We start from the raw sequence: 25,708 nt of genomic DNA, 5'->3' as shown, positions 1-25,708 counted from the left end.
CTATAGCCTTGTGAATGACATTAGACTCATTCAAATTAGTTTCTTGCCCGACTGCATGCTAGATTGTATATGTTGTTATTATTTTGAAATTAACAGTGAGATAAAACAGTTCACAGTTCTGAACGGGTGGGGGGGTAGTCCTTTAATTCCCCCGATTCCCATATGAGAATCTCGCATAATACTCAAGTCAGCTGACTTTAGACGCCATTTTGTCAGCCATTTCCTACACTGATCCATTGCCAGCGTCTCTGCACGGCACGGGACGCCCCGTCTGGCCTCAGCTTCATCTGCCCGGGCTTGGCGAACAGCAGCGGATCCTGCACACACGGTACCCGGGTGGATGAGAGACAGTCTAGCGGGTCGGTCGGCACCCACTAGACCTCCGCAAGGCGCTTGTCCCCGCAAGACAGAAGCGGTACAAGTCACAGACAGACATGGCTTTGAAGATTGTCAAAGGGAGCATCGATCGGATGTTCGATAAAAATCTTCAGGATTTAGTACGTGGCATTAGGAATCACAAGGAAGATGAGGTAAAACGACCGTACGGCAACCGCTGTCACCTGCAACATTTTTAACTTGACGTTCACAAATGTGTTTTAACTCACAACACACACTACCGTTACCGTTATCGTTGGCCAGCTAGCTAACGTTAATAGCTAACGTTAGGTAGGCTGGTCAGCTAACGTTAGCGTCCGCTCAGTCATTTCACCCGCTAGCTAACAGCTACTCAAAACAGTCGTTTCCAGCCGCTAGTGCAGCCGACTGAGAGCGAATTTAACGTTTGCTAAATAACAGTTCATGGTATGCACACGGTTACTAACTTTACAGTAATGTTACCAGTCAGGTTTTAAGCAGGCAATCTTAACGTACGGTTGTTGCTGACAGCTAGCTAACCTAGCTAACTGAGAGCCAGTTAGAGGAAGCAGCTCGCCAGTTGATCTCGGTTTTCCAGATTACCCTCCTTCATCACACCGGAAGGCACTGCTGCTGTCAACAACCCTACCATTTGACAGCTGCTGATAACTTTATCGATTATTGGCTTTCAGTGACTGCCTCATGTTGGGAGAAATACCCAGAGGTCCTGGCTTTAACAGTGATATTTGTCACTTATTCGAGTTGAGGACACCAGAGTCACTTGACCGCTGAGTGGATGAGGTGATGCTCTGGTGACACTGTGTGACAGAGGCCTTCAACTGGGAGACTTTAATCTTTCAAATGCAGAAGATATGACCACTTTATATGTTGTTGGTAAAAATCATCTCATAATCATGTATGAGTCATTCAGCAGCTCGGTTTGAGCACCCCATTAGTGATCAAAGGGTGATGTCATCCCTGTCACAGCTCTGTCTGTGGGTGAGGATGGTGAGGAGTCAGGCTCCTGGCTTCATCACAGCACCGGACCTGAGTGGGAGTAGGGTGGGATGGGCCATTAGAGGGCACTGTTTGGGGGCCAGCCACGTTTCCATCTCTCACACGAGCCTTCTCCTCTTAAAAGCCCCATCCTGGCTGTGTCTAACTGTAAAAATGTCCTGTCTGGTCTTAAACATGGTGCAGGATCCCTGGGTTGTTGTTGCACAGAGCGGCAGAGCTGTGCACACCTGTTTCAAGCTACAGGTCAGGTGTGAAATGTAGAGGATAGCGTGTCTAACCTGAGGGTAGCTTTCAGTTGCAATTTCTTTCTCAACGTGGCAGATTTATCCTGGTTACTGTTTCATCAGGGAAGCATTTTACATTCAGGGCCTGAAGCAGCAGGAAATCAACTATATGCACATTTTCCTGTTATATAATGTCACCTGTGTTGCATCTTAGTGATTTTTGGTTATAACAAATACGCACCTAGCTTAACTATGCTGCGCAAGGCCATCAGTGCTTGATCTCTTGATTCAGTATATGTTCTAAGCTGTTCGCCACTGGTAACACAACCTGGGCAGCCTAGATACGGTGGTGGTTGCCCAGTCAACAGTGGACAGTTTGCTGAAATATTCATATGCTGTGTGTGTGTGTGTGTTTGTGTATCTACACTTGAGTGTGTGTTGACTTTTTCCTGGCCAGCCCACAGTTTCTCATACACTCTATTTGCTTTTCACATGTATGCTGTGCAGTCTTTGCACAGTTCATTCATTCACTCCCCCCTCCCACGCCTTTGGAACAGCAGGCATATTGAAGAAAGGTGTGAGGATGTCCTAAGTGTAAAGCAAGGAGATTACTAATAATCTATTTCTAATTGCTGTCTGTTAAAGGTGTGGCACTACTTAGTATCAGCTCACGCCGAGCCTGCTCTTTCTTTACTTTCAGTATATCTCCAGTTCATCTTGCATTACTGGCAGAAAGGATGTCTCTGTTGGCCCTGTGACAACTATTTCAGTTATTTCAATGAGTTCTGAATTGGTCATTGAAGACGAGTGAGATGGTGAAGCACCGTGTGTGTGTCTGGTGATAGCGTTTTGAATCCCTCCTGGCTATGGCCCTGCTGGCCACAGCTTCTCCAGGAGCAACAGCAGAACTCACCCACCCCCGTGTCACTGTGCTGTCTCATGACTGCACACACATGACCAGCACACTCTCACAGTCTACACAACTATATGTGTGTGTTTGTTTTGCAAGGTTGCTCCTCTCAACAATGGTTGACTGATTGCCCTCTCTAGAGTTTTCACTGTTCTTGTCCTCTGCCTTCTGGTTTTACTGTTTCAGGAAATAAAATAAAAAATCTTGAGTGTTATAACAGGGGTTAGGAGAGCAGCCATTGTTTTTCACTCATTCATTCAGACATGAGGCTCCTGGAAACACTCATTTGTTACAATGCCTTAGGTAATGGAAGAGCTGTTTAGTCACCCAAATCCCCTGTAGACCCACATAAAACAACCTGTGTTTAGTAACTGTGTAATTAGAGTGACACAGATGAATTTTTTGCTCGTGATAATGTTATGGTGTCAACAGCTTTTTCCTGGACCTAAACTGTTTCAGCAAGTATAGCATGTTTAAGTGTGTTCTAGCCATCAAGCCATGGATGATGACAACCTCATACTATTCAGTGTTTCTCAGTAATGGCCATGAAGGGAGGAAGTGTTTGTGGGCTTGAAGCCCAAACCACATGGCCTATTTCAACTGCAACTTGTCCCACGGCTTCAAAATGTTGTGTTTTAGCAGTCAAACTGTGCTGGCGCAGCTGTGGAGCATATTTGGACACAAGTCATGAATTTGATGACTTTAGTCTTGGCATAACTTTGAATCCCGTAACCAATGACTCCTGACTTGGGTTTAACTTAGGACGTTATGACTTTATAAAATCTAGGATGAAGTTTAGGACCTGCCTGACTTGACTTGAGACAGGCAAAACAATCATTCAGCTTCACCTCTGCTTGCCTGTGTCTTGCAATAGCAACAACACGCACACCAGGATTTTCCAGCTGGTTCCTGGTGCTCGGTACCAGCCTCCAATTCCGGGTATCACTCCAGCTAATCTGATTTTGTGTCTGTTGTTTGTCCTCTCCTTTGTCTGCCTTCAGGCCAAGTACATCTCCACATGCATCGATGAGATCAAACAGGAGCTCAAGCAGGACAACATCGCTGTCAAAGCCAATGCTGTGTGCAAGCTCACCTACGTAAGATCTCTCAAAGCCCTCCACTGATTCACTGACTCTTTCTGTCTGACACTTACACTTGATACACAGGCATTGATAAACTTGAGGATAGTTACTGTCTGTCTATGACTCTCAGTGCCGTACAGGGTAATCAGTATTCAGCTCTGATGATTACATTTTAAAAAACAATTGTGTGGTTGGGAACTTGAAACTAAATATAATTAACTGAATTATTTAAGTCAGCTAGAAAAGATTTTTTTGAACAGGTAGTGAATTTGGTGCCTTCCTCTATGCTCAAACTTTGTAGGTGTGGCATTTTTTGTTGATACACACAATGGAAAACTCAGTCAGACTGTGATAACTGTAGAAGGGAACCACACACAATCTTTGTATATTATCTTTTCTGTTCAAAGTGTGCATGCTGAATCAAACCCATTGTTTTGGCCCAGGCCTTCATAGGGGCAGAAGAAGGGACTGGTTAGAAAACCGCCTCATGCATTTATAGAAATTATGTACAGACTTACTTGTGAATATTTTGTTGTTAGAGCTGAAGAATAGTCACTACAGAGGCAGATAGCCAGCACTTATTTAGAACAGTGTACAATTGCTGTTTAAATGAAAGAATTCTCTCTATTTATAGCCTGGGCCTGCATTTAGGTTTAGATGACTTGTTGCGATGGGCATCGGTGCTCTCTATGAGAGCTTTCTGCTCGAATCATTTAGCCTCTCTGTGCACCACAGGGACATCTTAGAGCCCTTCTCCTCATTTTCTTTACCCACATTTCTCACTCTGTCTCCTCTCTTTTTTGTGTTACAGCTGCAGATGCTGGGCTATGATGTCAGCTGGGCCGCTTTCAACATCGTTGAAGTCATGAGCTCCTCTAAGTTCACATACAAGGTACGACTGCAATATAGCAACTAATCTTAGAATTGGTCAAAACACATTAAAGTATAAATATGCCAGATACCTGTTCCTTAGTTACTGAGGCTAATAACAACCACAGATGCTAAAGAAAAATACAGTTTGTGAGACTAAGGTCTCTTCGTATTTAATCACCCAAAACTAGTAGAAGGACTAGTCAGAGCAAATTCTTAGATCTGTACAGGTAAATCTCTATGGACTGCTGCAAGTTGATGGATGCTTGTAATAATAACATTTTACTGAAACAGTTAAAATGCAGCATAATATGTAATGCTCCCTGGTTGTTGCCTGTCATACAGAGGATTGGCTACCTGGCAGCGTCACAGTGCTTTCACGAGAGCACTGATGTCATCATGCTGACAACCAATCAGATCCGAAAGGTCAGTTATACTCTTGGTCTGGTCGCTGTGTGAATATCTCTTGACTGTTATTTATCCCTCAGCTAACCTTTTCTGTTTTATGGACCTTTTTTTTTTATCTCTTCTCTCTCAGGATCTCAGCAGTCCCAACCAGTATGACACAGGTGTTGCCCTCACCGGTCTCTCCTGCTTTGTGACCCCTGACCTGGCTCGGGACCTGGCCAATGATATCATGACACTGGTGAGTCATGGAGACTGTGTCAAAAGGTTTATCCACAGGGCTTATTCTCTTTATTTATTTTCCCTAGCTGCTCTTCGTCCCCCCTTAACTTCCCCTCCATCTTTATTTGTCAGGAAGAGGTGTTGCTCCTTTGCTCCTATACACACTGTCTCTTCTGCATTTGCTCCCTAGATGTCCCACACTAAACCCTACATCAGAAAGAAAGCGGTGTTGATCATGTACAAGGTGTTTCTCAAGTACCCAGAGTCCCTGCGCCCTGCTTTTCCCAGGCTGAAGGAGAAACTGGAGGATCCAGACCCAGGTATCAAGAAATGCACCATATTCTGCATAATCCCAAAACTTTTGCCCCACAATTTACTGCTGTGAGGGTTGTTACTTTTTGAGTGTGGCTCTTGGTTTCGGCCAGATATACTTTTTCTCCTTTCACGTAGCTAAATCATAGACACTGCTGGCACTGCTGGTGACAGGTGCTCTCTGTCACCTGAACCCCTTGAATTATTCAGCAGTTAAGAATATGAGATTAAGGAAGGCTCATTTGTGATTCTGTCAGGGCTGCCCGGGAATATTCAACGGTTCACAGAACTGTTTTTGTTGCACAGATACAAACATCTCACAGAACATTTATCTGGCTTTATTTCATATAACAAGGACGGTGCCGGTGGTGTCTTACTTATTTACTGTTTTTAGTGAGTCAGCTTTTGCCGGTCTGAGATTCTGAAAACACTTTATCTTAAAAATAAAAGTGGCTTCCAACTGTCAAAATAATGTGTCTACTATTGCTTCTGTTTTAAAACTTTAAAATGTTCTGAAATGAACTTTCTCCAACTACAAATATTTTATAAACATTTTTTCTTTACCTTGTTATACTCTCATATTGTTGCACATCATTGTCTTTTATGCTCATACCCAATTGACCCTAACCCTGTTAACTAACAGATCACAGTTTTGAAATGCTGGTTATATGTAAATAATTATTTTGTCTCTCTTTTTGAAACTTTCTGATTAATTGCTGTTTTCTGATCATCCTTGGTCCTGTGTTTTCTCCTCTGTAGGCGTCCAGTCAGCAGCAGTAAATGTCATCTGTGAGCTGGCCCGGAGAAATCCTAAGAACTACCTGTCTCTGGCCCCACTGTTCTTCAAACTCATGACCTCCTCTACTAATAACTGGGTTCTCATTAAGATCATCAAGCTGGTTAGTCAACAGGACACAGTGGTTGAGTGTTGCTAAGCTGTGTTGGACGCTCTCACAGTATTGCACCAATCACACAGGGATGAATCCATTAGAAAAGAGGAATTGATTCTAGTTCCTCCATCATTGTCTGCCTCAGTAGAACAAATTGCAGTGAAGTCATGTGACAGGTTGCATTGCATATTAGAAATCTATCTTTATGTTAAACAAACTGTTCTTTCATTTGTATTTATTATAAGTGCAATGCAAGTAGAAATTAGATTATAACACATTTTTTCAACATGATTTATTTAATGCGGTTAGGGTCATCTGTAATGTTGAAAAGGCAGAACAGTACCTACGGTGCTTTCATTTTAGAAAACTAATTTTCCCCATTATCTAGTTTAAATGTGTCATGGCAGTATTTGTGTTTTTTACAGTTTGGTGCTCTCACACCACTCGAGCCACGATTGGGGAAGAAGCTGATCGAACCTCTGACAAACCTGATCCACAGGTGAGATGAAATCTTTCAATTATAAACTCCACAGTAAAAGTAGTCTGAAGTGACGAATACACCAATAATAATCTTCAATCTTTATGTTTCATCCTCCTCGCCCTCTTATCTTAACAGTACCTCGGCCATGTCTCTGCTGTATGAATGTGTCAACACTGTGATTGCAGGTCAGTACTGTTCTTCTGTAGGCAGCGTAGTGGCCAAACTCAGCAAAGTGTGTGTTTGGTATAGTGATGAGCACTACTCTTTTGAAAGTATTGATTATTTTAAAGCATGCCAACATTTAAATGAACTGGAATATGCTTATAAATTCACTCATTTGCAAAAATATAAAATATTCTATAGCAAGGCTGTGTGATTTACAAAAGTATCTGCATTTGCTCTTTTTCTTTCCTACTAAATACAAAAACCATTATTTTGTAAAAACTGTTCAACTTAGTTAACTTGAGTTCACTAATTCACTTGAAAATTGACCTTTAACTAATCTGCAGATTTGGCAGGATACTTTTTTTTTAACTACTGAGAACTTTGCCTCGCATATAGATCCTAATCTTTAGACTTCTTTTTTTTCCTCCTTATGAAATGTTTTGGTCATATTCAGATCTAATTTCCTCTTTTTCCCACATTACAGTGTTGATTTCCTTGTCCTCTGGGATGCCTAACCACAGTGCTAGTATCCAGGTAAGCCTCTGAGGTCCTCTCTGCATTTCAACATGGTTACATGTTCATTTTAACCCTTTCCACTCCAGTTGCATCACAATGCATGCTTTCACCAGTTTCTTTCTGTTCACGTGTCTGTCTGTCCTAACAAAGAAAATGTCAGACAGACTAGCAAAGCTGTTTTTCTCTTGCTCTAAGTCCTTGTGACTGTCAAATATATCCTATGTCCTCAAATATATGTCCCATTCCACTCACTTTTGTTTGTCTCATTTATGTTCTTTGAATTGTGCCCGTGTGACGAGACTGAAACTGGTGTGGAAAGGTTCATGGTGATGTTAATGGCCTTTTCTCCTGCTCTCTCTCTTCTCTCTCTCCCTCTCTCTCAGCTCTGTGTGCAGAAACTGCGAATCCTGATAGAAGACTCGGACCAGAACTGTGAGCCCTCTGTCAATGCCTGCAGTGTGTCATTTTCTCATTGTCTGCGTGTTTCTAACTACGGAACAGTCCGCCCTTTTAGACGACAATAACATAGACCCCCTGACTCTGGATAACTCGACCATTTTTACCTTCCCACTTTCAATTAGATGGCCTGCTTGGAATACCATGTCACTTAAGTCTCAACACAAAATGCGTGTGTGACAGAGAAAGTCAGCAACTTACAGCTTGTTTTTCCCAGTTTGTTGCGCCAATCTGAGAGTGGGTAAAGTTGCCAGTGTGCAATTATCAAACATAAGGCTTGGCTCTATAAAAACACTGCCAGCAGGAGCATCCAGCCATTCGAGTTATCTGGATCCCCCATATGTAGATAGTTATGTGTGTGGAGTAGACTGTAGACCCCTGGTGTTCATAGAGCAGACTGTGAACCTGTGGTTTAAGGTTTTCTTTATCCACTTTAATAATTTGCAACACATGAGATGAGTAAAGGGGTGAGAGAACATGTCTACCTTGGATTTTGAAGATACTTCACTGATAAAGTCAGTAAGGTAAAGTAACAAACTTAAGGCTGTCAGAGCCTATTTAAAAACCCTGAGTAAAGAAGGAAGAGGACACATTGGAAGTCCATCATTGTTCAAAAAACTTTATGCAGGCAAAATATGTATCAAACAAATTTAACTTTAATTTAGATGGCTCAAAGAAAGTCAGCTGATGCACTTGCAATATCATTAGATGTATAAAGTCTACAAGAATAGGAAAATCAATTGCCATAAAGTAAGTGTTTTAGATGCATTATGTGTTGCTGCAAACACCAGATGCCTTAGATTTATTCTACTTGCATGTTAAATGCAGGTTGTGTCCGAAACATTTTTAATGAACAGCAAAAACCCTGGGAAGGAATCGATTGAAGGCAGCACCGTAGTAAACAATCTTCGCTTGCTCCTTCTCACATTTTAATGAGCAGTTGTGCTTTTGTTACTCATACAAAGTAGCACATACAAGGTTTTTTTTTTTGTCCCAAACATTTTGCTGAACTGCCCCTGTCGCTTTTCCATAGCTGAGGTAGATTCAGAGGCAATGCCTGTCGATGTCCTCTCCTGCAGCTGTGCTGAGTCCATCTCCCTGGTCATTTCTGCAATGTATTCACTGCAGTGACCAGCCTCACCTCACCCCAAGGTCACTACCACACATGCACGTATTGATCCAAGAACCTGAGAGGCATTTGTCTCTGCCAGATTAGATGATCGAATAGAATGCAGTGATTCAGCAGATTTCTGAATTTTTAAAAATCCTTTCGGTGAGTAGGAAAAGCTGCCAGGGTCTACGATGGAGGATAAAGCAAAACAAAACTACTGTGTCCAGTGTGTGTGTGTGTGTGTTGTCCCATGTGTATGTGTTTGTATGTCTTTTCCATTTTTGTGTGTGTTTTGTGTTCCTTTCCTTTTGGTATTTAGTTTGTGTCATTTCCTTTTTTAAAAATTATTATCATTACAATTGAAGATAAGACAACAGCAAATTATTCATAATCTATTTTCATGTAAATTATTTCTGCATACATTCAGCTAGGTTTTGTTGAGAATAGATGTCAGGAAGTGTAAAGTGACATTTTGAACAAGTCTTAGCACATTTTCTATAAGCAGATATTTTACTTGTTTTATAACTGCAGTCACAATCAAGTAAGTATAGTCAGGTTTATAAAGGGCACGATCTTGAATAAGAAAATATCACAATAACAGATGTCATTGTTAATGCAGAGAGTAACATCATGTGATAGAAGTTAGAAGTGAACAGACGTTTTGTTGGTAGAGTGCAGAGAACTAAGGATGTGTGTCAATCTGTTTTTAAATGCTCTAAGGCCATGCGTGTGTGCTCGTTTTTGTAGTGAAGTACCTAGGCCTGCTGGCCATGTCAAAGATCCTGAAGACCCACCCCAAGTCAGTGCAGTCTCATAAGGACCTCATCCTCCAGTGTCTGGATGACAAGGATGAGTCCATCCGCCTCAGAGCTCTGGACCTGCTGTATGGCATGGTATGAAACCAAAAATTTGGGCTTTTACATCACTACAGCTATTCAAGTTTAATTTTATTGTATCATTCAAGTATTGTTAAAGACTTTTAGGTTCAGATTATCTTTGATAAAGTGTCAGGTTTTAGCAAATCTTCTCAGTTCTAAGGTTATTTTCTGCTTTATGAAAAGAAAAACTCTAGATTTTCGTTGTGCATTTGATTTGATTATTGTTGCAATGGTGTCTCCTCTCTTCAGGTATCCAAAAAGAACTTGATGGAGATTGTAAAGAAGCTGATGCTGCATGTGGACAAAGCAGAAGGAACCACCTACAGAGATGAACTTCTCACCAAGATCATTGACATCTGCAGTCAGAGCAACTACCAGTACATCACCAACTTTGAATGGTCAGTCTCTCAGCCAGTTACTCCACACCCGCCTGGTCTCATGTTTCACCCCCAAATTTTTGTTTGATGCTGGTACATGTTGTTGAACTGCACCTTTCTTTGTCTCTGCTCGACAGGTATATCAGTATCCTGGTGGAGCTGACCCGATTAGAGGGCACGCGGCATGGCCATCCTTATTGCCTCTCAGATGCTGGACGTTGCTATTCGGGTCAAAGCCATCCGAGTGTTTGCTGTCGCTCAGATGGCCACTCTGCTGGACAACGCCCACCTGCTGACTGGCAGCATGCAGCGAAACGGCATCTGTGAAGTGTTGTATGCCGCGGCCTGGATCTGCGGCGAGTTCTCAGAGTAAGTTGATTTCTCCCACTGGGATCTCCCACTGGTTTACGAAGACACAGTTGAGCAAAATAAGGCTTTAAAAGCACTCTCCCACACAGTTATTTGTACACAAGTGGGGCTGTAAATTTGTAAAGCAGCAGACCTGTATAAAAATTTCATGAGTGAAAAATAGCAGTAATAAGTTATCCTGTCACCTCCATTGTCTACAAAAATGATCTTCAGTTATTACCCCTTTGGTTTCTTACTCTGTTAACGGAAACACTTCTCCTCCTCTTAGACACCTGGAGAACCCATTGCAGACGCTGGAGGCCATGCTGCGGCCTAAGGTGGCAACCCTACCAGGCCACATACAGGCAGTGTATGTGCAGAATGCAGCCAAGCTGTTTGCCACTGTGCTGAAGAGCCAGGAGGGGAACACGGACAGCACAACCGCACAAGAAACCAGCCAGCTGATGATAGACAGGCTACCACTGTTTGTCCAGAGCGCCAACCTGGAGGTGCAGGAGAGGGTAAGAGAGGTTTTTGAGAAACATCTGGTTTTCTTTTGCCCCAAACCATCAGTAGAAATGTGAACTTAATAATTACCTTTTGGCCTGTAGCATTAAATACCTCACAAGATTACTCACTGCATGCAAATATGATGAATGCCTTTGCTAATTTACATGTGTGTCTGACATGCTGTCACGTCCGCAGGCGTCTTGCATCCTGCAGCTTGTCAAGTACATCCAGAAACTGCAGCAGAAGGATGTAGAGGTAGCTGAGGAGGTCATCGCTCTGTTTGCTGGAGAACTCAATCCTGTAGCCCCCAAGGCACAGAAGAAAGTGCCTGTCCCCGAAGGGTACGTTAGCGCTCTACGTGAGGAACGCACACACACGCAAAAAAACTGCAACATTACACAGTTAGACTTGACTGTATTTTGAATATTCAGTAAGATCCAAGGCATTTGTTTTTGCCATTTGTGGTGTACCAGCAAGAATAGCTTGTGTCTTGATCTGTTAAGTGTAACTGAGTTTCTTTCTCGCAGTCTGGACCTGGATGCCTGGATCAACGAGCCTCCATCTGAGAGCGAATCAGAGGATGAGCAGCCCAAGGCTATTTTTGCAAAGGAGGAGCCCAAACACTCCCGCCCTCGTCACACAGAGGTGGACGAGAAGGAGCTGGCGAGGGTAAGCTGGTCAATGATTGCTGAATTCAAAGATGATTACTTTTTTAATGAATAGTTCAGGGCTACAGTACTGGATGTTAAAAAAAAAAAAAAAGATTAAAATTTGAGTTCTTTTTGAACTGAAAATTTGAAAAGAAATTGTTTTAATTGTTTTAGTGTTTAAATGTGTATTTCAATGTCAGTTTATAGTTTGCCCTTCCAAAGTTTAAATTTTTTTTTCACCCATTTGCAAATATTTAATTTCACTTAAAACTGGGAATAATCAAGACATCCATGTAAGATGCAAAAATTAGCTGTAATAATGCATATCCTATCTCCAAAGCAAACAATAGAGGCACTATTGACCCTCTCTACTGTGAGTAAATCTGGCTTCCCATGTGGTTCCCCTCTCATGCTGTAACCAAGGCTGGCTTTTTCTTATTGATTTCATTCATGTTGCTGCTTGCCCCCCCCACTCCCAGAGGAGAGAAGCCAGAAAGCAGGAGCAAGCCAACAACCCCTTCTACATCAAGGCCTCCCCATCCTCTCAGAAGGTGTGTTTACTGGATTTCCCTGGGCTATTTGTTTTTTTTGTTTTTTTTTTAAATATACAGAGTACATGTCTCAGTTTAATCCAGTCTGTTAAAACCTCACATTTATTAGTAATAATTACAGTACATTGAATAAATGCAGTTGGACTTGTGGATGAAATGTACACACTAACAAACATTGCCTGTTTGCTATGTTTTTAAATGGGTGTTTTTTTCTGTGCAGGTTTACCAGGACGCCCCTGGAGTGGAGCACATCCCAGTCGTGCAGATTGACCTCAGTGTGCCTCTCAAAGTCCCAGGTGGGACACTACCACAAGACACAAATATCATACTTATGACTCTTAAAATTATGCTGAAATGGTTTACTTTTCTGCAATTGTGCTAGAAGCCAAAATATAATAAATACTAAGACACTAATGGTAATGGTTCACTTTTTTTTTTTCAGTATCTGCATGTTTGTAATACACCCATGGCTTTTTCCTGTCCCACAGGTCTGCCTATGTCTGACCAGTATGTCAAGCTTGAGGAGGAGCGTCGGCAGAAAGAGAGAGCAGAGAAGAAGAAGAAGGAGAAGAAGAAGAGGAAAGAAAAGCGCAGTGGACGAGGGAAAAAGCATGATTCGGGCCCGGAGAGCGAGGAAGACATCACACCTGCACACATGGTCGACATAGTTACCGAGGAGATGCCAGAGGTACGCTGTGTAAACACCATAATACATTTTTAAAGAAATATCACAAGTAATGTTATAAATAATAAGGCACACTTCAAAAGCCTGAAATGTTTTTTTTCCTCCCAGTGTTTGTTTTTGTGTTGTTAAAATGGATCCAAATGTTGAGCAACATCAGTTTTCCTAATTGATAATCCTTTCTAAATTATTTTGTTGTTTACATATTACTCTGACCTTATTATTGTTCCAAGCACAGTAATTCCAACTGCGAGAAACTCTGAGATACTGGGAATGTTTCTCTGTCAGAATTAAATACCGCAATCATTGCTTCATTTATTGGTTTCTCAGCTCCGAGACTAGAAGTCAATATCTCAATAGATCTCTTCACATTTTGTGTGGTAATAGATTCATTTAGAAAGGAATTAACTCTGTTTTATTGATTCCACCTTCTGGTTGCTGCAGAATGCCTTACCCAGTGATGATGATGACAAAGACCCCAATGACCCTCACAAAGCCCTGGACATCGACCTGGACAAGTGAGTTTACACTTCATAGATCCTAAGTCTACATTTTTTCGGACCTTTGTGTACATTTAATTAATTTCAGAGCATCATATTTACATTGTAGAAACTCATCAGCCAATCAACCAATCATTGAAACTTTGATTTTCAGCCCAAAGCTGAAAAAGCCGAGAAACTCTGAAGCTTGTATGGATTGATTTTTAATCTGGATATTTCCTTATCTTAAGAAATTCAGCATTTATTCCTGATTGTGTCTTGAGCTTCCCGGCCACAGCATCACAGCCGATGCGACTTGGCCCTTTCCCTCCTCTGACTCCTTCTCATGGCATTCTGCTTTGTGCTTCCTCTTTTCTATGCCTTACACACACCCCATTACTGCCCTTCTTGTGTGGGCAGCTTGGTGGAAACAGCTGGGCGTAGGTGAGTAGCACCCCAGCCACAGGACCTGGGCTCCAACATGTACATGGACTGCTTCTCTCTCTCTCTCTCTCTCTCTCTCTCTCTCTCTCTCTCTCTCTCTCTCTCTCTCTCTCTCTCTCTCTCTCACTAACATAGCTGTCCTTTCCTTACTCACTTGGAGTTTGCAGTACCTGCTTCCTCTTTTTGCTCTCTTTTCCTTGCATTTTCAATATCTGTCGTTTAACTGTAGCTTTTCACCTAGTATACTATCTAGTATCCCTCTCTCTTACCTTCCTTATTCCTTATTATTTTGTTTTACTTATATAATCTTGACAATATCAGCAGCTCTTTCTAAACAAACAGCACTATAATTTCTCTGCCCTTAAAAGAAGAAGGGTTTTTTCAAATAGATGTCCCTTTGATATAAGGGACATAGTTTCATAGAAAACCGTTTTTAAGTGGCTGCTGCTGATCTTCCCAAGACTTAATCTTTCACCACCTTTCCTCCTGGAATAGGCTTCTAAAAGCATTTTGGCACTTTTTTGTCTCAAAGAAGATAATCGGCATCAACATGCTTTTAGGAGGCCTATCCCCGGAGTTAGGTCTGGTCTAATTCCTTTGCTCAGAATTCACAGATCCTCCTCAGTTGACTTTGTTAGTCTAGCCATACCTCCAAATTTTCACCAGCTGTTATTTCAAGTGAATCCACCTTGCCTGCCCTTGGTTGAAATGACAAGCACATGTGCCTTTAGACCAATGTTTTCATTTAAATAATTTAAAGTTATTTTAATAGTATTGGAGTAATTGAAAACACTTGGAGGGACTGTCTGCAGTATATACTGAACATTTATATCCGTATCTATAACTTAATAGAAAATTGGCCTTAGTAGTAATGACTTTGTCTCTTTTTTTTAGGCCATTTGTCAGTTAGATGACTGCTTTTATTCTGTTACTGTAGAGTGCTGCTGGTGTCAGTCTCTGGATTGTTCAGTATGTCTGATGTTTCATTAGTTTAAGAACAATCATAGATACTGCTGGATGTATTGGACATTATCATTATGAATGTAAACGAGCACATACACTAAAAAAGTTCCTGTTCTGTTTTCTGTTTTTTAAAAAACACATTTTGTGTGACAGTGTAAACTAAATTAGCCAAAATTAGCCAAAATTAAAACAAAGTCTGACAGTAAATGCATCTTCCAACTACACTTGAAAAAAAGACAAAGTTATACAGTTAGGTGTAATGACAGAGCATGTGTCTTTATGGAGAAGAACCAGCAGGGGGCTGCAGTGAATTGGTTGCTGCTTACAAGGGCCAGGCTCTGGGGAAATAAACTTGACAGCTCTTATCAGTTCAATATGGAGGAATTTATTAGTATAGTTTCTAGCTGTCTGGGAATGTCCAGTGCTTCCAGCTGTGCCGGAGGAATGGCTTAACTCAGCGCTTTGAATGAGACCTGGCTGCTGCACAGTGCAGAATATGTGCCTGAATACTCTAGATTGCTGCACCCTACAAGCCTTGTGCACCTTTTCTAACAAATTGATAACTCACTAAAAGAAGAAAAATGTATTTTTCAGATGATGGCACTAACTCCAGATGGACCCTAATCACCTCATATGCGTTAATCAAAGCAAAGTTCAAATGCGTATCTGTGTTCTTTTGTTTGTTCAGGCCTCTCGCAGACAGTGAGAAGCTACCAGTCAGGTCACACCGTGCAGCAGAGGCTCCCAAAAGCCCGGCAGAAGATGGAGATGCAGAGAGTGCTGCCACACAGGAGCCCAAGAAGAAGAGTGGCAAAGAAAAGAGGGAGAAAAAGAAGGATAAAGACAGGGATAGGAAGGTGAGTTTAAAATGTTCTGTTTTTTTTTACACTCAATGATTCTCCTCCTCTCTTACTGAAAACCACACTCGCCTTCTGTCTAGCTGACGGAGCTGCTTCTTAAAAGCAGTAAATCAGATTTATGGAGTGGTTTTGAGTGAGGGGAGGACAACAAGAAGCTCTCAGCCATTGTGATGTGAGGACTCAGCAGTGGTGTTTCCCAACCTTGCTGTGACAGAGCTGAAATTTATTTTCCTGTTTTTGCAGAAGAGCAAAGAAGAGAAGAAGAAGAAAAAACACAAACATGAAGAAAAGGAGGAGGATCTTCTCGGGGGTCAGGTGGAGGAGCCTGTGGTCCAATCAGAAGAAACCAGTGAGGTGGCAGCACCGCCCACTTCCACCACTGCTGAGGTATACCCTTATAAAAGGGTAGAGCAGGGCTGTTTTCTACCTAGCAACAGAGTTTGTGTCTAATATTTTATTCAATGCCAAAACCCAATTAAATCAAATAATCTGATCTAAAAGTTGTATTTTAAACTGTCTCTTCTAAATTGTCTAAAATACAGTCACACATAGCCTACAGTTTACATGCAAACACATATCTTTGATCATTTTCATTGACTCAGCACTTCCATTGCTTCGTCCCAGCCTCTCTTTCAATCAGCTTTAGTGATCAAGTATCAGTTTCCTCGTAGCCGACCGCGCAGTCTCTTGCCAAATACTTGATTTATTCATGAAACTGAACAGTGTAATCTCTGTATCCATTTTCATGAATAGTAGTAAGATACAGTACCTGTTTGGCCCTCACCCCTCTCACCTCCTCGCATTCCTTTCCCTCCCTCCCTCTTCTAGGTATCGGATCTGGATTTCTGGCTCTCAAACGCACCAGTGCCCTCTAACACCCAGGTTGAGTCGCGCCCCCCCCTCCCTGTCTCTCTCTCTCCTTCTTCCTTTCATCTCCTCAGTTTAACACATTCCTCGTTCATAACTCCCATGTTTTATTGATCTTCCACTTCCATTTTTTTTTTTTTTTTTTTTGGGCCATTCGTTCTCCCTCTATTACCTCACCTTTCCCTCCACGCCTCAAAATTTTTGACACAACTTCCTCTCTTTCACAGGTCACATAACACTCTCCTCTCTCATTCTCCAGCCTCCCTCTGTTTCCTAGCATGTGTGTATGTACGTATGTGTGTGTTTGTCTCACAGTTCCAGTGGTTCTCTTCCTCAACTTTTGTTTTGCTCACTGGATGTGGTTGTCGGTGTTGAGGTCAAAGTGGTGGTTGTAGTTGTTGTGTTGCTGGTGGTGATAAGTGAGTGCAGGTCGCCTGAGGTTCCCCTGGAATCTGGCCTGGAGTCAATCCCTTTTGTTCCTGTCACCACCGCCTCACCACCGTGTGTTCTCTGACTGCTTTCTCCATGGTCACATGTGGGGTCATGCTCGTCTTTGTTGCTGTTTGAACTTTTTAGTGTGAACAGCTGAACACATCAAATCAGAAAAAACATTCATAGAAGTAGTGTCTAATTAAAGGTTCCCTAAGCACATAACCTCTATGTCAAGTCAAATTTTATTTATATAGCGCCAATTCACAACAGAAGTTATCTCGAGGCACTGTACATATAGAGCAGGTCTAGACCGTACTCTTTATCTTATAAAATTTACAGAGAGAAACCCAACATATCCCACCATGAGCAAGCACTAGGCGACTGTGGCAAGGAAAAACTTCCTTTTAAGAGGCAGAAACCTCGAGCAGAACCGGACTCAAGGTGGGCGGCCGTCTGCCTTGACCGGTTGGGTTTAGACAGAAAGAGAGGGGGGTGGGGGAATGGGGTAAGAGAAAGACAACATTGCAGATACACAGACTAAGTCAAAATGTAAATAGTAGTAGTAGTAGTAGTAATAATAATAATAATAATAGTAATGATAGTAATAATTATTATTACAGCTATCTATGAAGCATACTATGTTGCTTTTCACTGTCTGTATCATCTCATCTTTACATAGAAGGCGTGTTCAGTAAAACCAGCTCTGTCAGGCTTTTTAACGCTGGTTTTGACACATTCTGTTTTCAATCTTGTGAGCTATCAGCCCCAGAGTAAAAGTTGACCTAGAAATATGACCTCTCAAAGTCATGCCTCAACATGTTCGTTTTTATATTGGCTGTCACACAGATGAGAGTTTACAGAGGTATATTTGTAGGCTGTCAGTAAGATCCTGTAAATCAGGCTCTGAAATATGCGAGCAGCAGCTTGTATGGCTGGTTAGCACTACCAATCATGCACACAGCATGCTTGTTGGTTTCTGAGGCAGGTTCATTTGTGGTTTAGCACATTTGGCTCCTTCGTAATGTTGCATGAGACCTGTGATTAAGCAAATCAGGTTTGTGTTTGTGGCGTCACAGAGCTCAGTAGATTGCAGCTTATCACAGATGACTCTTTTATGAATGAGAGAACTCCCTAACTTCACTTACCTCCATCAACACAGACGTGGCACACATTGCCGTAGGTGTTAGATGTTATGGTTGCTCTTGCTAAAGCCTTTATGTGTGTGTGTGTAAACAGGAAGCAGCAACAGTAGCAGCAGCAGAAGCAGCCCCTGTGCCCGAGGCAGCCTTGGGCGCGGCGCCGGACTCGGAGCCCGATGAGCCCAAAGACACAGAGATGGAGGAAACTGTGAGTCACCGCTGATGACTTGATAATTGCAAAGTAGAAAGTTTGGCTGTGGTGCTAGAGATCCCAGTTCACAGTGACCTGACAGGATGCAGCACACTGGCAGCTCCTCTTCATCTCACAAGTCTGTGTAAATGATGTACCAGAGACCTGTCAGTTCTAATGTGTTCTCTGGAGGAATATTTCTACCAGCAGCCAGGTTTCATTACAGATTCAGTTCTCAACCTCTAGAATTTTTAATGAATTGTCTCCTTCTTCCTTTTGGGTTTTCAATGAAAAGAAGTCCTCCAAACACAAGAAGAAGAAGCAGAAAAAGGAGAAGGAAGAGAAAGAGAAGAAAAAGAAGAAGAAGAAGCATCATCACCATCATCACCACAGTGACGGTGGTGGAGAGGAGTCAGTGCAAAACGGCACTGTGGAGGAGGAAGAGCCTCTGCCGGTCAGTGTTTTTCATTTGCGGTAGTGAAGTAAAAAGTAATGTAACATCCTTGTGTCACTCTGTAGTTTCATTTTTATTCAGTATTCCAGTGTGTGTTTTTTTTTGGTGGGGGGCGAGTCACTGACCTCAAAGCCCTAATGCTGCATGTAGGCAGCAGAATTTATCATCGTTCTGATCTTCCCAGCTCCTACTGTTTAAACCCACTAACCGCTGCAGACACACCACACACACACACACACACACACACACACACACACACACACACACACACACACACACACACACACACACACACAGACACAGCCTCGCTTGTTATGCATCAGCCAGGTAGAAGCAGCTCCTGTTGCCTAGTTAGCATACTGAGTGACAGAGAATGCCTGATCTGACCTGAGCTCTTCTCTCCTTACAGCCCATGTCCAATTACTGCCTGCTGGCTGAGAACTCCTACATCAAGATGGTGAGTGATGGCGAATGGGATGCTGCTGAAGGAGGGACTTATTAATATTTGTTATTTTCACAGTTACGTCACCATTTCTCCTCCTTCTGGTCATTATTTTTAAAGATGTAATCAGTATCATTGATGCTAATATCAGATTGTTGTACATCCCTAATCTGCCTGGTGTTACTATGTTTATATCCTTTCACTCATTTTGCAATACATGGATTATAAAGAGGACGGCACCAGATTTGACAACAATACACATTTTTGTCTGGTTACTGAAAAGGCAAAACATATTTGATTTACCCCATGTGATGTTTGCCCTCAGTTGACTCAGTTGTTATGTGGCATTACTGTGTCACTACATACCCATATCTCTGCAATAAGATTAATACGTAAAATGTCATAACTAATATTTCCTTTAATACTGAGTAAATTCTAACCTTTGCACTTTTCCTCTGCATAGATAAATGTGCAAATGTTTGTCTCTAGGTTATTGATATCAATGTCCAAGTTAACTAAGACAACAGTAGCAGTAAGAGAGCACACACAGATTTCTACTTTCTCTCCCTCTCTTTAAAGATGATGGAAGATGCTGATCAGGTATTGGTTAAAGTTCTGTCAGTGACAGAAAATTATTAAAACTTCTTCCCTAGATGTGTTTCTTTGTATTCTTGTTGCTCTTCACAGCCTGTCCTCTGAGGCAGACTAGCTTAATATTTTTGCAGCACAGCAGTGTTGCATCAGCTTCTGAGAATGATTCTGTTCTTGTGACTTTCTCTTTGCACTCTAACTGGTTTCTTAGAGGCAGTGGTGTGTGTTTGGTGTTGTGTCGGACTTGCTGTGTTTACTGTTTGCCTTCTGAAAATAATCTGTGGTCAGTTGTAAATATACAGGGAGGGAGGGAGGACTAGACAGCCTGACTTTGAACAGTAATTCCAGCTGCAAATAATTTCTATAATAAATTCTTTTCTCCCCCCAACCCCCCCCTTTCCTCTTAGGTGTATGACATCCAGGGGAACCTGCAGGACGGCAGTCAGGTCGTGGTGTCTGTTATATTTGAAAACAAGTGTGACAGCTTCCTCAAGTCCATGGAGTTCAATGTCCTGGACTCTCTCAACTCCAAGCTGCAAAGGCCAGAGGGTTCGGGTCCACATGATGGCCTCACTGTCCCCTTTCAACTTCCGCCAGGTCAGTCATTATCTGCAGAAAGCACATCTTCAATATAAGACAGTTTCACAAAACAATAGAAATATACAACATACAGCTTTTGAGCTTTGTGTATTGTCAGTGCATTTCATATCTCACTTTGCGACGTTTTGGTAAGTCTGATCACTGATGATGTTGCAGGGGTGTCCAATGAGGCCCGATTTGTCTTCACCGTGCAGAGCATTGTGATGCCACAGAAACTGAAGGGAACACTCACCTTCATAGTCAAGGTAAACACGAACACACATACATGTGCACAAGAAAAGCTGTTTTAAACATTGCAGGAAAAGTCCACACACCAAAACAAACATGATTTACAGTTTCTTTTGAGTATTTTGTATCATTTTTAAAACCAATCATAGTTTCCAACTTTTCAGTTTTTTTCTCTCATATTCTCCACCTTTTTTAGAAAATGTATTTTGCAGCTGCCAATCCTAGTATGACAAACATAAATCAGAATGGTTGGATATTGGGAACTTGGATGTGCAAATATAATTTTGTTTGGTGGTAGCAGGGTGGATGCAGCTGGAGCTGTGTCACTAATCCTTCACCCAGGTCTCTACAGGTCAGCAGGCAAAAAGAGGACAACTTAATTTGTTACTGATTATGTTTATTTGTTGTTGTGGTGTGTTCCCACAGAATGAGGACTCCTCTACTCATGAGAAACTGGACTTCAAACTGCACTTTACCTGCACCTCGTACCTAATCACTACTCCTTGCTACAGGTTGGTTATTACTTTTCTGAAGTCACTGGATCACTAAAAACTTGGGGACTATGTTTTTTTGGGGGACTAAACTCTTGGGGCTACGAATAATAGCAATGTTAAATTTAGTGAAAATCAGGTCGTTCGTTTTTGAGTTGGCTTTGCTCTTTGTCCTGGTCAAGAAGAAACTGAAAACTGGTTTGTTTTCTGTTGTTTTTGTTTGGCCAGTGATGCGTTTGCAAAACTGCTGGAGTCAGGGGACCTGAAGGGCAGCTCTGTCAGACTGGAGGGAGTCAACATGCCCTTCCACCACCTACTGGCCAGGATCTGCTTCCATCACCACTTCTCTGGTATGTGTACACCAGGATTTGTACTGTGTATTTGTGAAAGACTTTTGCCTTAAAACGTCAAGGTACCAGATACAGAAAACATTAACAGGAGGTTATAATCATCACAGGAAAGTTTAGAAGTGACGTATTACTTTTCTGTGATGGTGAATTTAACTTGGACCATGTGTTGATCTAGAAAGCCCTAGCTGACAAGAATTCTCATAATCACATCCGATTGTTCTGAACATGGCTGACGAGTGCATTCTTGATTTGTGGTCTTGTTTGAGCAGTCGTGGAGAGGATCGACTCCTGTGCCTCCATGTACAGCAGGTCTATCCAGGGTCACCACGTCTGTCTGCTGGTCAAAACTGTAAGTCATCTCTGATATTCGTATAATTGTTATCGTTGCACCAGTAATGAATAAAGTATAACAGTGAATTTCCTGCATGTGACCTTGGCTTTGTCTTTCTCTCTCCCTCTCTCCCTCTCCTCTCCCTCTCTCTCTTCCTCTCCCAGTCTGGTCAGACAGTGTCCATTGACGCTAAATGTGATGAGCCAACGCTGCTTGGGAATGTGCTGGATGAGATCAAGCAGACCTTCTCTCAGTGCTGATTGTGTCTGACAGCCCCAGGGTGCCCCCAGCCCAGCCACATCACCCTCCCTGCCACCCTCCCTCGCTGAAACACAACATAATCATGTTACGAAACACTGCGGCTGGCACTTCCAGTATCGCCCTATTTATTAGTCCTGAGATTCACAAAAGATTTCTTTCCCCCGTACCTTCTACTTCAGTGCCCCACACTCTGTTGTTCCTCTGCACTCTGAGCTCTGTGGTCACTCCCTGACACTCGATGTTGTTTTACAGACTCACTGTGTACACGCTCCGTCTTCTCTGCAACGCACTTTCATTTTTACATCCTGGTTTTTTCAGCCCCTAACAGCCACCCCTTTTCCACCCCCCTGACTCTAACACTGTACTGAGCTCCTGTTTCTGGATGTCCCACATCCTCTGCTCTTTCCTGTAAACCTTTCCACCCTCCACTCTGTTGGCAATTCAGTCTATGACAGTCATGTAATGTAATGTAATGTTGGCAACTGGACTTTTGCTGTTGATGGTTGAATTGTGTTTTTACGGTTTTGAAGTTTGTTTTTTTTTTTTTGTCTTTGGTTTGTTTTTGTTTGTTGTTTTTGTCTTATTTTTGTTTTTGTCTAAAGCCTGTCTGCGCCTTTGTCTCACCTTCTTCTTTCTGCCCACTAAACATCTGTGTGTGTGTGTGTGTGTGTGTGCAGCTCATCCATGTAAGCCTGGAAAAAAACCATGTGACTGACTCCTTCTCAGACTGGTCCTAGCTGGAAAAAATGGGAACTCTTTTAACTTGCTCACCCACCTGACAAGGTGCCTAAGGGACACCAAGACACACTGGGTGACTGCAGTGAGGATGGTGCAGAGATGAAACCAAAGCTTCATATAAGGCATGGGTTTTTAACTAGTATCAGAGCTGTTGCCCTACTTGCCTTTTGGCAAGGCTCAGAGCAGATCTGCAAGTGTTAGTTTAACAGAATCCTTGTGTGGCACCTTGGGTGATTTGTATAGTAGATCAGTGGTTTTGCTCTGTGCCTTAGCCGTGCAGTCCGACCTACTCCAGCGCTTCATGAGTCTCATAGAGCCCCACCACCTTCTCCAGTGCATTTGTTCCCTGATCCAACTGTGCTAAGTGGCAATTCCCCCCCCACACCCCCATTCCAAGCCCAAAGAACTTCTTACATATCATTCCTTTCACGAATCAAAGAGGAATTTGAAGATGGGACAACATAAAAATAATTGAAAGAGACTCTGACACCAGAGTTGAAGCGTAACGTCAGATTTCTGTTTCAGCACAGGACAGTTTGCTGTCAGGCCAATGCCAACTTTCTCAGCCTCCTCTTCAACTCACGGCTAGAGTTGTTAGTTGTATAGAAGATGTTATATTGTTGTAATTATAGAGAAGTATACTCTTATTCTTATGAAGCCTCTATGGTGACGACGGCCCTCGTCTGCATCACCAACATGGTCAAATTAGTGACAGAATAATCTGGCATGAAGAGAGCTGCTCATGTTACATCACTGTCCTGACTCCTCTCTCTGAAAAAGTCAAACTGTGACTAGCTACAGGACGACAGTTACACTATCAACCTTTCTCCATTTTTAAAACCAGCTGCTCCACATATCAGGTTGCTGAAGTTGTTCTCTCTGTAAGCAGAGACTGTGAAGTGGTCAGTGGTTTTAGGTTCCCTCTCAATCAGTATTAGGCAGCGTGGCTTCCACGTTCTGTCAACAGCAGGACAGAATTTTGTCCGTCTTCATATGAAATCATGTGAAACATTTGCGCCTGTGCCACTTTGACATTTGCATCACAGTAGCTGCACTCAGGCTGGCTGACATGCAGCTGGTGTGCACCCAGACAAAATCCCCAATGTTTCTTTTTCCCTTCAGTAACTGCCTTGCCACTTTTTTGTGCATTGACATGTTATGATGAACATGAAAGGCCATTTTATTTCAAAAAAGAAATGGCTTCCTCTTAGAACTCTCTGAGGTACTTGATGTTTTAGTTTGTGTCATTCATGTCACTGCCTGGTCCAGCACGACTTAGTAGTAGCAAGATAAAAACTGACTTGGTAGCGTCTCTGTTCATATATACTGATAAGGCCCTGTCACATCTGTCTGCTATTGTAGATAACAACTATGATAATGATGTCTGTGACCGGAAGGTCAGGTCAGCCATTCCATGAGATCTTCGGTAGTAGAGTCTGAATACAGAGGTGGCATACAGCTGTACATCAGGAATGTCAATAGGAAATGAGTATGTATGTATTTCCTGTTCCTGAAAATGACTGATATCAGTGGAACTGAAAAAACTCCCCTAATCATACATTGTCCTAATTCTGATCATTATTCCTGTGCATAATATTTGATTAAAATTTGTATATTGCATGATTAGGAATGTACATTTTTTATTTCTTTTTTTTGGTTCCATGGACATGCTTACACAAACAGAAACTTATCATTCCATCTTGTCCTTTTTCTTTATAGTCTTTTTTTTAATGAAGTTTACTTGACCATTCTCTGTTTTTGATGGTATTGTGTTTTTATCTATTCTAAGATCAGACAATTAAAAAAAAAAAAAACAGTGATAACGTTGAATGTTTTAAATTATTAAACACAGGGAAAGGAAGGGGGTTCTATTTGCTGTCATGACACAGAGGCCTCGGGGCTCCGAATAATACGTCGAATACAACAGGTCACGTGAAGCAGTGTACTGAGAGGCAACCCACTCTGTCTTAATTCTCTATTGGTTCAGTTGTAGTGAGTTAATTTACCAAGTTTGGCTTGTGACATTGAAATATACTCCTATATGACTCTGATTTTTGAAGGTCCTGTCTTTTTATTTCTCCATACTCAGTCCTCCAACTGTATAATGTCATATGTTTTAAAGGGGGAAACATAAATTATCTACATTCCCTTTAAAGAAAGTCCACCCAAATTAAAAATAAAGGCTGTAAGAAGCTGCTGTAGTCCTTTTTTGTGTTACAGTGAACCAATAAACACCTACATATGCCAAAACGTTTATCTTTTTTGTGCAATGAACAGAATGATGTGTGTGAGGAGTGTGTGTTGTCACAAATGTGTCATTAGTTTACATAGAAAGAATGCTGCTGGTACATTGATCAATACAGCAATTGTAGATGTATAATTGTGAACTTCAATTCCCAGAAATCCTTGCCTGGCAGCAGAAGTAATCGAGACCTCCTAACTGACTGACAGCGAGCAGCTGAGTTGAGTAAAGTTCAACAGACAGAGTCACTGGCTTTAGTTGTGTTGTTTCATGCTTAACTAGTTTGTTTGAACGCAAATGTCGTTAAGCCGATCTCCTTTTACTTTTGACCCGAAAGAGGAGACGGGCTAGCTTTCGTTAGCATCAACACCAAGCCAATCAGGATAAAAACATAAGCTTCCGGAGTCTACTTTCAAAATAAGACATCCACTCAAAACCGACGGAAAAGGGACGTAAGAATTAATGTGAACGTAAATTAAAAAAAATAAAAGTTAAGTGATACTGGGGTGTATTTTACAACAAACAAATACAAATACACTATGAATATGTAAACTGTTAACTATGGAACGAAACTATATTTTAAACAAATAGGGGC

At 41.9% G+C, this 25,708-nt stretch overlaps 1 protein-coding gene across 1 annotated transcript; it reads left to right on the top strand.

The window, feature by feature from the left end:
* Nucleotides 1-196: 196 nt before the first annotated feature.
* ap3d1 (adaptor related protein complex 3 subunit delta 1) lies at nt 197-25,121 on the top strand. The gene is given in 34 exon segments (XM_018673404.2): nt 197-530; nt 3,507-3,602; nt 4,399-4,479; nt 4,803-4,883; nt 4,996-5,103; nt 5,275-5,404; nt 6,156-6,295; nt 6,712-6,785; nt 6,903-6,952; nt 7,417-7,466; nt 7,832-7,880; nt 9,763-9,908; nt 10,143-10,291; nt 10,408-10,462; nt 10,464-10,639; nt 10,908-11,139; nt 11,324-11,469; nt 11,656-11,797; nt 12,258-12,329; nt 12,550-12,625; nt 12,818-13,017; nt 13,456-13,529; nt 15,586-15,754; nt 16,001-16,144; nt 16,586-16,639; nt 18,293-18,403; nt 18,681-18,839; nt 19,249-19,296; nt 20,280-20,469; nt 20,629-20,717; nt 21,127-21,212; nt 21,420-21,541; nt 21,811-21,890; nt 22,037-25,121. Coding segments are annotated over 34 exon segments (3,771 nt in total). The 5' UTR covers nt 197-434; the 3' UTR covers nt 22,133-25,121.
* The last annotated feature ends 587 nt before the right edge of the window (nt 25,122-25,708 follow it).

This window comes from Lates calcarifer, linkage group LG17 (genome assembly GCF_001640805.2).
Source record: "Lates calcarifer isolate ASB-BC8 linkage group LG17, TLL_Latcal_v3, whole genome shotgun sequence".
Classification (NCBI taxonomy): domain Eukaryota; kingdom Metazoa; phylum Chordata; class Actinopteri; family Centropomidae; genus Lates; species Lates calcarifer.
Note: the sequence above shows the minus strand (reverse complement) of the source record. Positions and strands in the feature narration are given on the sequence as shown.